The 12810-nt window shown below is 53.1% G+C and overlaps 1 protein-coding gene across 5 annotated transcripts in view; it reads left to right on the top strand.

Annotated features, from left to right (window-relative positions):
* The window catches only part of PHACTR1 (phosphatase and actin regulator 1), a 287668-nt gene extending 277996 nt beyond the window's left edge, over positions 1–9672 (top strand). For all 5 annotated transcript variants that reach the window (XM_079776162.1, XM_079776166.1, XM_079776164.1 and 2 more), the window contains 3 exons: positions 3493–3633; positions 5712–5788; positions 6548–9672. In XM_079776162.1, the coding sequence (XP_079632288.1) occupies positions 3493–3633; positions 5712–5788; positions 6548–6563 (234 nt within the window). In that variant the 3' untranslated portion in view covers positions 6564–9672. The remainder of the gene's footprint in view (positions 1–3492; positions 3634–5711; positions 5789–6547) is intronic.
* The last annotated feature ends 3138 nt before the right edge of the window (positions 9673–12810 follow it).

A 12810-nucleotide genomic window follows, 5' to 3' on the forward strand; every position in this document is an offset into this window, starting at 1 on the left:
AAAGATCCTAAAATATCACACCAATTACGAAGGTGATGACTTGTGTTTCTCAACGCTCTCCTCTCCCTCAGCGCATCCCAGACTTCTGGTGATGAGCCAAATGCCATCCCAATGGAAAGGAGCAGGATACACAAGTGCCTGAGGCCAGTGACAGGCTGGCATGCTCCTGGTGGGAACTAGAGCAAGAGCTAAATGAGCTCATTTCATCCAGGCGCCCTTACCTCAGCCACCTTCTGATTCTTTACCTTACGGCCGGTCCAGTCTTTGGACACAGGGCACCTTTGTCCTGAGAGTGAGTAGTGAGGACGATGGGAGGGGAAGTATGTTAGCTTGTTCTAAGTGTGACCTTGAAATGACTACAGTATCAAAAAGAGGTTCATTTCTGATACAGAAAGGTCTATGCCCTCAGAAAAAATTGAAAATCCAGTTTTCATAAAGTTCATTGGAATTGATTGCTGGCACCCAAAAATTCTCCTAAACTTTAGGGTTTCTAAAAACTAATAATACGTAAATATTTAAATATCCAGCTAACTCTTCTCTCTTTAAAAGAAGTATATAGCCTGGCCGGTGTGGCTCAATGATTGAGCATCGACCCATGAACCAAGAGTTCTCGGTTTGATTCCCGATCAGGGCACATGCCCGTGTTGCAGGCTCGATCCCCAATAGGGGGCGTGCAGGAGGCAGCCAATCTCTCTCGTTGATGTTTCTATCTCTCTATTCCTCTCCCTTCCTCTCTAAGATCAATTTTAAAAATCATATTTAAAAAGTATATATAGTTTTGTAGAGAAAAATTGCATCATTTGGCAAGGGGAAAGGGAGGAGGGTTTCCTCTCACACCCATCTCCCCTGGGGTGGGTTGCACAGGGACAGGTACCTCAGAAAGCCCATCATGTTTGCAGGTCTCCCAGAGAAGGTAAATGCCTCAAGGGGTCAGTTTTAAGGGAGAGACTAGAAGCAGCTTTCACCTCTCTTTGTGGAGAGAGACGTGAGCTCCCAGCAGGTGGAGAACCCACACCTCCGGGCTCTGGGCACCAAGACCAGATGCCAGTGCTGGTGGCTGCTGTTCAGTTACTTCCCGCAGCCCGAGGATTTCCTCCTTGCAGTTCTAGTCCATTTTAATGTACGCGTGAGAACGATAAAACACAGTGGCTGATGCTCACAGCCACAGACCAGCCCTTTTCTTCAGCCAGATTGGTACTCACCTAAAAATTGTGTTCTGTCTTTTAATAAATGCCTTCCTCCCCCTTCAAAAAAAAAAAATGCTAGCTAGCTAAATGGACAGAAAGATGGGAAGAGATGAGGAAGGAAGGCAGGAAGGAAGGAAGGAAGGAAGGAAGGAAGGAAGGAAGGAAGGAAGGAAGGAAGGAAGGAAGGAAGGAAGGAAGGAAGGAAGGAAAGAAGGAAGCCCACTTCAGTCAGGTTATATTAATACTGAAATATGGGTCTCAATTAATTACTCTTGTTGATTATTTGGTTGCAAATATCATTGCTGCCATAGGTTGATACATAGTAATACCAACCCCTGCTCTTCCCTCTTCCTCCAGTCCACTATCCCTAGAAAATGAACTCTGACTCCAAGATCACCTCCTCCGCATCTGAGGAAGGACCCTGGGTTCACATGCCCCAGTGGCTACAACCAGCCACAAGCTGAAGGGACATCTCCCGAGGCCCACGTGGCAGGCGCTCGAGCCCTCACTCACACAGAGTCCAGAGGCCGTTGGCTAGTCGGCCCACACACCACCTGAGACTCTCCCGGCAGAAGTCCCTCCTCAGCGCCTCCCTCGGCACTTGGGGAGGTGCTTTGCTGACTTGGAGAGCTTGTGTCTAAGGTTCCCAGGGAACTCAGGCATGAAAAATGCTCCCTGGCCTTCAGAGCTAACACTTAGTTTTCTGTTCACACCAGTCTCTGCCATCGACAGGCTATTAGTAAAATCCAGGTCGTGATTTGCAGAAATATAAACCACAGATTCCATGCTTAACAACTTTTTGGTACCATGGCACACTTTGAAAGAATACCTTTTGTCCAGCACCCTGGGGTAAACCTTGCAAGTCCTAAGCAGCACGAACTGGGGGTTTTGCGTGGGAACCCTCCTGTGCCTGAGGTAAACGAGGTCAACGTTAAATGTTTTTATGTATTTTAATGACAGTATGAAAGCTCCCACACTCACAGTGTAGAGGCAGGCCGGACCACCACTGTCGTGTACAGCCCTGCCCGTGGAGCCTGGGGAACCTCTGGTTTCCTGTGAGGGGCCAGCACTGAGGCCGAAATGTCCTGTCCCAGGAGAACCACGGCTGCTCTAGGGCGGACCAGAACCACCTGGAGGGGGCGCTCCATCATCCAGGCAGGTGGGCCCTGCCCTGGCCCCAGAGGCCTCTGATCCCCAGGTCTTCCCACCACGGGCCTGGAGGGAGCTGCGGCTGCCTTGGTCCTGTCTGCAGCCTTGTAGACCCTTCGCCATCCTGTTCAGTACCAGCCAGACAGGCATCTAGTCGTGCCTCCCTTTGCGGGGCGTTGGCAGCGAGTGGAGCGTTCGGCACCGGGAAGGTGTATGGCAGCGGCATGAGACAGTGACCAGCCAGGTGGCTGGATTCCCTGGTGTGTGTGCGTTCTGTGGGCCATTGTGGTAGGATTGCATCTGACTGCGTCTTCCATTAATAGGACTAAATACAGCCCAGGGCCTAGAGAAAAAGTTGCTTTTAAATAATATCGGTGAAACGTGAATTGACAGCATCCGAAGGAGAGGGCAGCTGTGTTGCTCCAGAAGAAAGAAGCCCAGGGACAGGAGGGGGCAGTAGAAACATCAGCCTTATGTGACTGAAGCACAAAAGAGGGTGTCGGAGGGTGACATCGGGAGATGGTTGAGTTCTCTTTTTACAGTTTCTGTCCCTCACCGCAGAGCGATCCGAAAGGCCCATCCGAGGCTTCCTTGGCACAAACTGGGCCTAGCTCTGCCTTCGTGGGCTGGCCTTTCATTTCACTTGACCTTCCTGAGGACCGGAGTCTCCTCCGACCTGCAGACCACGTTTTTGTGTCTGAAACGTTTTTGTATGTGAAATGAAGTACTAGCCCATCTTTCAGAGAGCACTACATTTGACACAGATGTGGACTCACAAATCCAAAATAAGGTAAAACCTTTGTGTAAGATTCCTGTCACCTTGATGCGAGAAATGAGACAAATGTGGGAAAACCCTCAACAGACACCCATCCCCCCAGGACGGGCTGCTTGCAGAGACCAAGACACTGGCATGTTACCAGAGACAGCCAGGCTGTGCACAGGCCTGGAGGTGGCTCCAGCAATAATGTAGCTCAATGAACAGTAAAACACTCTCTCTCCTAGGAAAGTGCGGGTGCAGGAGTGGGGAGCCCTGCCCCTCCCTCGCTGTGTGATGCATAGTGGCCTCTCTGGACCTCATTTTGCTCACCTGTAAATCCATGGGTGGGCAAGTGATCCAAACTTCTCTTTATGACCGTGCCCCCTCTTCCGCCCGCAGCTCAGCCAGAGGCCCACAGTGGAAGAACTTCGGGAAAGGAAGATCCTCATCCGCTTCAGCGACTACGTGGAGGTGGCTGACGCCCAGGACTATGACCGCAGGGCCGACAAGCCGTGGACCCGCCTCACCGCTGCCGACAAAGTAAGGAGAGGGGCAAGGAGAGGGGGGCAGGTGCCCACACCCAGGTTTCGCCCCTACACTGGATTCCTTGCTTGCTGCCTGGGATGCTGCATTGAAACGAACAGCAAAGCACGGCCAGGGTCTCGGGAATGGAGCGCTCAGTGCCCGCTGGGCAGGCTGGGAGTGCCGTGTCCCCACCACCTTCCACCAGGGCTCCAGATAATTGGGAGCGGTCACTGAATTGATTCCTCACCGCTCCGGAGAAGGAGCAAGACGGACACGTAATATTGTGCCGTTTTATGGGAGAAGGAAAGGCAGTGTGGGAGATGCTGCCCAGAGAAAAGAACAGCACCTGTGGGGCACCCCGCTGACCTTCTGGGTAGAGCCACCGGCTGTAGCACCCACAGGGGTGTCCCAAAACCAAAAGGGGCTGAGGCCACTGTCCTGGCAAAGACACAAACCACAAAGACAGCAAAACATGTCCCTGCACTAAACTTCCATCGACTAGAAAGCAGAATACAAACAATCTGAAGTTGAGTTTGTTTTATAAGAAACGCAGTGATGCACATGATGCCATTCTTCCCTGCCCATTAGACCTCGTATTGGAATTAAACTCTGCTTGGTCATTGTTTGTGATTCTAGTCCAGTCACCACGAGGAACTGGAGGGCTGGGAAGGGCAGGGGAGCCGCTGCACGTCAGGAAACTGATGAGGCCTCCCACATGGGGTCAACCCATAGGTCCTGAAGAGTGGAAAACTCTGCCCTGCTCTTAAATGCAGCACCATCTCTTCCCTGTGCAGGAACTCGGTGAGGCCCCAGGAACTGGCCCAGACAGAGCCTGCCCCCCAGGCGGTGGTTTCTGTATTGTCCCCAGAGGAGGACCCTGGCCCTGGTTCTCTTGCTCACACTGGCTGCCTTGCCAAGGGTAGGGGTGCCGCAGGTGTCAAGGGGAAGGTGTCAAGGGCGACTCCAGCTCTGAGGAGCTGTTGGGTGGGGAGCAGACCCAGCTCCTCCCAGGCTGCTGGGGATGGGAAACTGGACAGGGCGCCTTCCTTCTAACTGGCCCTTAGACGCTCACGTGCCTTCCTTTCAAGAGGAGCCACTGTGATGCTCCCTAAAGACTTCTCCAGCCTCCAACTCTCAGTGCTTTGACATTCCCACCAAAGCAAATGCCGACCTTAGGAAGAGCTCTGTGGAAGGGCACACATTTAAAACCTCTGCCCCTGGCATTCCTGTGTTCCAGACCCTCCTCGCCTGTCCCTGCGCCTGGTTCCCCAGCCCTCCAGGTGGGCTGCAGCCACGTGGGTGGGCAGTGCTGGAAGGATGAGGTTATTCAAGTTTATCGTAGAATATACTAAGGTTCTTCAAGACATCCCATCTACCCGTAATGGTGAAAAATACTGCCTCAGCTTCAAGAGTCATGAAAGAGCAGAGGGTTTACAAATCAAAGGGAAGGGGGGCGACCCTCCCCTTCTAGAAGTATCTACTGTGAGGCACTGCAGTGGCTGTGATAAGTTCAGATTGTTTACCTAAGGAAGGTGAGAGGTTGACATATTATTTTAAAAACTATGTTTTTCTTTATTTATTTTTTTTATAGAGAGAGGGAAGGAGAGAGATAGATAGAAACATTGATGACAGAGAAACATCATTGATCGGCTGCCTCCTGCACACCCCTCACAGGGGATTCTGCCCGAACCTGGGCATGTGCCTTGACCTGGAATCGAACCAGTGGCCTCTTGGTTCCTGGGTCGATGCTCAACCACTGAGCTACATTGACCAGGGACATTTAAGTGTGTACTCAGGAGCCCAGGAGTGTGGGCAGGTGTGCACACTATGGATGCCAGAAGAAACAGCTCTGTGAAGAGAGAAAGAAGACGACGCCCTGGGCAATATCCCATACAGAATCATTCGCGGTTTAGATTTAAGGGCAGGGGAGTCATAGTAGGTCTAACGGATATCTCAGGTGATTGGTTTTTTTCTCCCAGTGAAAACTCCACTTTGTATGGCTTTGTCAAAGGAAAAAAAATAGAAATAAAATAAGAAGTGAGCTCCTTCCCATCTGCCCCCTCGGCATACTCATGGGCTTCTCTCCATTCCAGGCTGCCATTCGGAAGGAGCTGAATGAATTTAAAAGCACTGAGATGGAAGTTCATGAGCTGAGTAGACATCTAACAAGGTTAGTATCGCGGTGTGTTTTTCCTTCTCAAGTTGTAATACCTACTTCCAATCGACCTGCCTGTTTCTGGGTCCAAGCAGTGTGGTGGGTGTGTGAAGGAGAAGATAAAGGTTCGCATTCAGTTCCCACTGTGGCCACTGAAACTGGGGTGAGGGGCATTCAAGGCCCAGGCTGAAAGCCACCTTCTGAAAGCCACTTTAAACTCATTCAAACTGAAGAGCTAAGTGCCAGACCACCACTAACCCCGAGGTGGGTTTCACAAAAACTTAAGCCGAAGAGAAAAGATCATTGTCGATTGACCGCCAGTTGGCAAAGGCCAACCCTCGTTCATTCCCTGTCATTCTCCCAGGTGGTCTTGTGTGGTGCTGCTTGGGGAACTGAGCACAGAGAGATAATGAGCTTGTGTAGGGTCACTCAGTGACAGAATAACTGACAATTCTTAGACACTCCCCTTGGGGAGCATTCTGAGAAATGGTGCCTGGACTTGCAGTCACAAGGTTGAGGTCTCCACCTCACTGCCCAGTCCGGGCTGCGGGCCACCAGGGCCATCTGACTAGTCCGTAGGAATTCTGATTAAACTATTCCAAACCCGAAGGTGGATTGGGTGGGCCTCAGGGGTTCTGTGGGGTGTGCCCTGGTGGGAGATGTATACCCCCCTCTGCTGTCAGAGGCAAGAACTCTGAGGATGGAAGAGGTGGGCCGTGGAACCGGACACCTCGGGCAGCCACTTGGCCTTGATTCATTTGTTTCTTTTCCCAGGTTTCACCGACCTTAACAGTCAAATTCCTCTTGAGTGCTATGCTGTCTTCAAAACATAAATTTATAAGAACCATAAGTGCTGGTATTTATTCACTTCCCACCATGATGTAAATCTTCTGAACTGCCTTTTTTAAAAGAAGGAGAAGGAGAAGGAAAGGAAACACAATCAGGATTCTGTTTGAGAAACGCGATGGTCACCGCTCCGTGGTCAGAGCTGCTGGCACCACCACGGATCCTGAACCGTGCCCGTCCCCGGCCTCGCGGAAGACTTTCAGCCCCGGTCCTCGGGCGCCGCCTTCACTTAGGCTCCAGCGACCTTTCCTCAAAAGCACCTGTCACCTAAGTCCAAAGAAAGCTGAGGCACTGGGCGTGGCCTGGGAATGACTTCGAGAAGCAAACGACCTGGTTGGCCGATTAGGCTTGGCTTCTGGTTTGGGGTCCCCTCAGGAGGAGGGTGCTGAGAAGGGAGCACTGTCTCAGTTGCCCTGTCCTCTCCCTCCAGCCACCCTCCTTCCAGTGAACAAAGGGGAAGAGCCCTTGTCTGGGGGAGTCTGGGTGACGGTCACACCCATCCTGTCCCCTCGGGCGGGGCGGAGCTGCCCGCGGGAAGCTCTGGGTTAGAAGGGGAGAGTTGTCATCTGCTCAGTGAACAGCCCAATGTCACAGGTGATCGATCTTCTGCACACAAACAGCCACTGCTAAGGTGCGCCTATGGCATCACGTGTATGAGCGGAAGGACCACCTGGAGGGCATAAAGGCTGGGGTGGGAACTCCGCTTGGCTGCTGGTCTTCATTTTCTCTGCCTACCCCAGGGCTGGTGACCGTGTGGCTCGGAAGTTAATGGCTCCCGAGTACAGGCCCCTCCCCCCCCACACACATGTAGGCCAGAAACCATTCCTGAAGGACCGGCCTTCCGGTCACTGACGGACTGGTACTCTAGAACCACGTGATGGCCTTGCAATCTCCTTTCTTTGCACTGAGGGGTTTCTGTGGGTTTGGCACAGGCCAGAACTGGGCAGACAGCAGCCGTGCCCGCCTTGTGCTGTCCTTCCCTGTTCACGTTTCTCCAGGGGGGACCCTTTCTCCCTCGTGATGTTGGCAAGGGTGACTGGAGATGCTTCTCTAACTGCCCCCTCACCTGGGGCCATAGGAAGCAGTGCTCTGTTGACTGAGGGACCCCGAGGGTAGCATGTGCCGTGAGAGGAAGGACAAGCCCCAGACCCTGAGAGCTGTCATGAGGCCCATTGCAGCCCCTTTTTCCCTCCTGACAGAGCTCGTAGGGCCCCCATCGCGAAGCTCTGCCCGGCCTCCCGCCGTCACCGTGGTCTCACAGTTACCACAGTCTTTCCAGGTGATGGTTCCCTCGCCACCACACATGCCCAGGATTTAGAAGGATGCCAGCTTGGCCTTCACAGCAAAGAGTTAACCAGTCCCCACCCCGACCTGCGTGGGAAGGGAGTGACTGCTGGGATGCGCGCCCACCAGTGAGGCCGTTTACCTTCTGCAGGCATCCGCAGCTCCTGCGGCCAGCACCACCCAGGGCTGTGCGGGTGCGGGGGGTGCAGGGGGCGCGGGCAGCTCTCCAGGCAGTGCCCACCCGCCGCTGCACAGCTGTCCTGTGCTTTCCTCACAGCGCCTGGCACATGCCGCTGCCCATCACTAGATCCTTTCTTCTTTGCTGAATCTTAATAGTTCTTGATGTGAGTAGAAGTACCGTTCAGGGGAAATGTGTGGCTGTAAGCACCATCTTCCCAAAAGGCTTCCTGACGTCTGAATGTGCGGATGGTATGGCGGAAGATGTAGGGCTCTTGCGTTTGACTTCTCTGCCGCGGGCACGTGTTCCAGGCGGAGCTGCCTGCCTTGCCCAGAGCTGAGTCTGCGCTTCCTCTAACGGGCTGCTGTGCTTCAGGCGACTGGCAGTGCCCTGGCAGGATGGGCAGGCCTTCCCCTGGCCCAGGAGCGAGTCCTAGGGGAACTCATTCCATGCCCTGGACTCCTCTCACCCAGGCCAGTGGCTTCTCTGCTGGCCTTGCTTCTTGGGCCTTTCTGATTCCCTGGGGACATGAGGCCCAAGTCAATTTCCCTGCAGCCCACCTGCCTCCCAAAGTGCTCTACTGTGCAGTCCACTGCACGGAAGGAATCGAACACGTTCCCTTTCTCTTCCTGCAGAGCACCGTTTTCCACTTGCAGGACTTAGGGTTGCACCTTCCACGCCAGTGAAAGCACCCACCCAGATGTGGGTAGCTTCAAACCCACTGTATGTGGCTCAGCAACCTCCGTGGACCACAGCGTGGCCCCTCTGCTGTCCCTTTCCCTTCCTGAAATCTTGAGGAAATTTGTAGGAATCTGTCCAAATTTCTTTTTTGCCACATTGTTCTGACAGTTGAAAAACGTGTGTTAATTCCCAAGATGACAAATTGACATTTACTAGAGGTGGGGGGTCGGGGGAGAGACGGTCTAGCTGCTTTACAATGCTTTCCTTGTCTGAAAAAGCTGCTGTTTTCAAGTAAAGGTTTAGTTTGTGTGTATAAATTTCCAATTGGGCCTCTTATCATGAAAGGGAAAGTGTGAAACTCCTCAGATCAAAATGTTTCCTTCTGAAAATGAGACCTTGCCCCGACCTCCCCGCCCGTCTACGACGGAACAGTGCCATCGACCGGCCCGGCCTGCGTGCTCTTTCGAAATTGCTGTGTTCCTCCCAAAGGCCCTCAAAGCCCTGGAAAACCTTTAAAACTTTAGCCTTTATGTCAGATTAGAGAAACCAAACGGTGTGACGGTAGTTGTGGTGAGAACCTCTGAGTTTATTTTTCTCCCGCTTCCGAACGTGTATATTTGCTGAATGAAAATCGTGCTGTGTGCTTGATGAGTGGATGTCCGCTCTCCCTGTGCACAGCCAGTGTGCGAAGGTCACCTTAAATGAAATGACTTTTTCTTCCCATTTGTCTGTTAATCCCCAAATCGGTTGCTTTTTCCAGTTGCTCCCCGGGTGTCTGTACATAGTTTGTCTTTGTATAGGAGCGCGTGCTCGTGTTCTAATTCCACAGATGACGGCTGTATGAGGAAGACGATGTAAATAGAATACAAGTTAAACTGGATCCCTATGGCCTAGGTTTTGTACATACAGAAACTGCATGGTATTTAAATTATTGTTTGTCTCTGATGATGTATGCAGTTTCTTTAAAAACAAATCCAAAAAAAAAAGTCTAAAAAAACCATTTTCTTGCCTCCTTTGTGTTGTATTAACTACCAGCAGGAACCACGGGAAATACTTGGCTTGCCTGGGGAAGGCGGCGGGGGGGGGGGGGGGGGGGGGCAGGGCAGGGCAGCCCATCAGCAAAATCCTGAGTTGTGGAGACAGGACAACCTCATACATCTGGTGTGATTGGGGAAGGAAGGATTGTTGCACGTGAATTAACTGTCTAGATAACATTTGTAAGCCAGGACTTTTTCTTCCAAACATTTTCTTAAGAATGTCTAGAATGCACTGTCCAACTGTCCTTCAGTAATCTGGGAGTAATGAATGTGCATTAACTCGGTAGCTCAGAGGCATCTGGGTAGAATCAGACACCAGACGGCCTTAGGTTACAGCAGTGCCTTGGGGGGCCTTTGGAGCGACACTGCCCGGAAGCCAGAGCCTCAGACCATTTTACTCTTTGAATACTGACGTCTGACTTCTTCCTTGAGAAGCCTGAGAATTTGTCCTGTAAAGCGAAGGTCTGAGGGAGCAAGAGGGGCTGCAATACTTGCTGGCTGCACTTTAGGGGGTGAAATTGCTGGGTAACATATCCTTGGTCTGCAAACATAGGAGTATGGCTCTGGGAAGGAGGAACCCAGCACAGCGCTGCTCTCTGCCCCTCACTGGGAATCACCCTGGAGCTTGTCAAAGTGCAGGTGCCAACTCAGTAGGTCTGGGGGGTGGAGGGTGGGGCCCGGAGAGTCTGTCCTTCTAACTAGCTCCCAGAGCATGCTGGGGCCCCTAGTCCAGGAAGAGGTTGGGAGAACAATCCAAGGGGAGCCGCTTTTCCTTTGCCTGGGAATCTCCAGCCTCGGAGAAGACCACATGCGCTGTGACGTCTGCTGGGTTGGCCTTCCTGTGGCAAGTCGGCATCCTGCAGCACTGCATCTGAGTGTCTGCAAGCGCTCAGCTCCACGGGCTCCGGGTCCAGAGGCTGGGTAGGAGTGGCCACAGCAGGAGGGCGGGTGGTGTGCAGGATTTCCCATTCCAGGCTCCTCCTCACTCTGCCTTCTCACCTCCAGAGCTCCCACTTAACCTTTTGCACTGGGATGTCGAGTGTGACTCGATATGATTAGCATTAGAATAAAGGAATCGAGAAAAAAGCAAGCGAGTGCAAAGGGTTAATAAATGTAACTGTCAGAGCTTGGCTGCTGGTATCCAGGTGAGTGAAAGCCTCGGCAGAACCCCCAAAAGGCCCTGCCTTGCAAGAGGGAAGGAAACTGGCCTCCATCCAGAGGGAGCCCTTTCGGAAGGAGAGGGAGGGCGTGGCTGCACGTTCTCAGTAGGTGGAGGCGCTTGGTGTGTCCCCCTCGGACCTGTTTACACCGTCCTCGGGCAGAGGAGCGGTCTCCCGGTCGCAACATCTAACTGGACAACTTTGGCCAAGTCACTGAATTTCTCTGGGCCTCTATGGCCTTGTCTGGAACGTGGGGGCACTGAATTAGATGTCCCCCATTTCTAAGATTTGGGTTCATCTGAATTTTTAAGACACTAGACTTAGTGCTTAGGAAAGAGTAAGCTCCGGCTAAGTCCTGCCAAGGCAGCCTCTCAAAGAACAGTTTGGGTTCCTCGCCAGACCACCTGCAAGTCTGCCATGCCTGCCTGCGCCCCTCCCGGCCCTGGGTTGGCCTCCTGGGGGGCTGGTTGGTACTGAGACCTGCCTGCTCCCACACATCTTTGTGGGGGCTTGTCCTAAAGCTGCAGTCAACCAGGTAACTCTGCTTCGTCCTGCCTGTCCCTTCCTCTGAGCAAAGCACCCCGGAGGGGCTCATGGGCCTTGAGCAGTGATGCTCACACACTGCCTGTTGCCCTCTCCCTCACCCCAGCGAGGCGCTGCAGAGACGTGGTCTTTACACCTGCTCATTAATCCAATGAACGCTCCCTGGCTGGCTCTCCGTGGGTCCTGGGAGCAATCCTGGACTCAGGTGACTGTAGCTACAGCTGCAGCTTGACCTGACCCAGGGGTCAGCTGTCAGACATGAAGAGCCGAAGAGGGTGCTGAGCCCACACGCCCCCCGGGGTCAAATTGTGGCTTCGCCCCTTATGAGCTGTGTAACTGGTCAACTTACTTAATCTCACTGTGCCTCAACTTCCTCATCTGTAAAATGGGAATGACTGCACCTATTTTGTAGGGCTGGTAAAAGGAAACCATATATGTACGGGGCCTAGCAGTGTCTGGCATGGAGGTAGGCCTTAGTACATGTTAGTTCTTATGCTTCCTTTGCATGTGTGTCTCTCAAGGCACCTCAAACTCGGTATGTCCTAGACCCGTGGTCGGCAAACTGCGGCTCGCGAGCCACATGCGGCTCTTTGGCCCCTTGAGTGTGGCTCTTCCACAAAATACCACGGCCTGGGCGAGTCTATTTTGAAGAAGTGGCGTTAGAAGTTTAAGTTTAAAAAATTTGGCTCTCAAAAGAAATTTCAATCGTTGTACTGTTGGTATTTGGCTCAGTTGACTAATGAGTTTGCCGACCACTGGCCTAGACAATTGTTTCCATATCTTCAAACCCCACCCCTCTGCCCCTCCGGGGTCTCCTCTTACTCCCTTCTCCAGGAAAAGGCATTACCCAGAAGTCGCCTCCTCTCCACTTCCAGCTGAAAGTGTGACAGACACCTGCCACCTCGCTCTGGGAGCCACTCCACCGCCCTTTCATTGAGGCCTCCTCTCCACCCGATGACGGTAGTAGTGCGTCCTCGCCTGCGGCGGCCACCTCTCCCATCCGGCCGCCTGAGTCCTCTAGCAAGCAGACTCGCTCACACCACACTCCTGCCTGGCGTCTGCCGTGGCCCCCACTGTCCTTCCCATAAAACCCAGCTGCAGTGTGCACCCTGGTGTGAGTGTGGGCCGCCCAGCCATGTCCTCCTGCACACCGGTCCGGGTAGGCTGCACTGTGTGGCTCTGGAGCCCTGCGGGGGGCTGTGCTGTACCGATCACCGCAGGAACAGCCAGGTCCGACCAGGGGCCTCGGGGACGGAGTCCGAGAGAGGCCTCGCTCAGGTGACCGTGGACTCCAGTGGGCAGCCAGGG

This window comes from Cnephaeus nilssonii (assembly GCF_951640355.1).
Source record: "Cnephaeus nilssonii genome assembly, chromosome: 7".
In the NCBI taxonomy this organism is placed as follows: Eukaryota; Metazoa; Chordata; class Mammalia; order Chiroptera; family Vespertilionidae; genus Cnephaeus; species Cnephaeus nilssonii.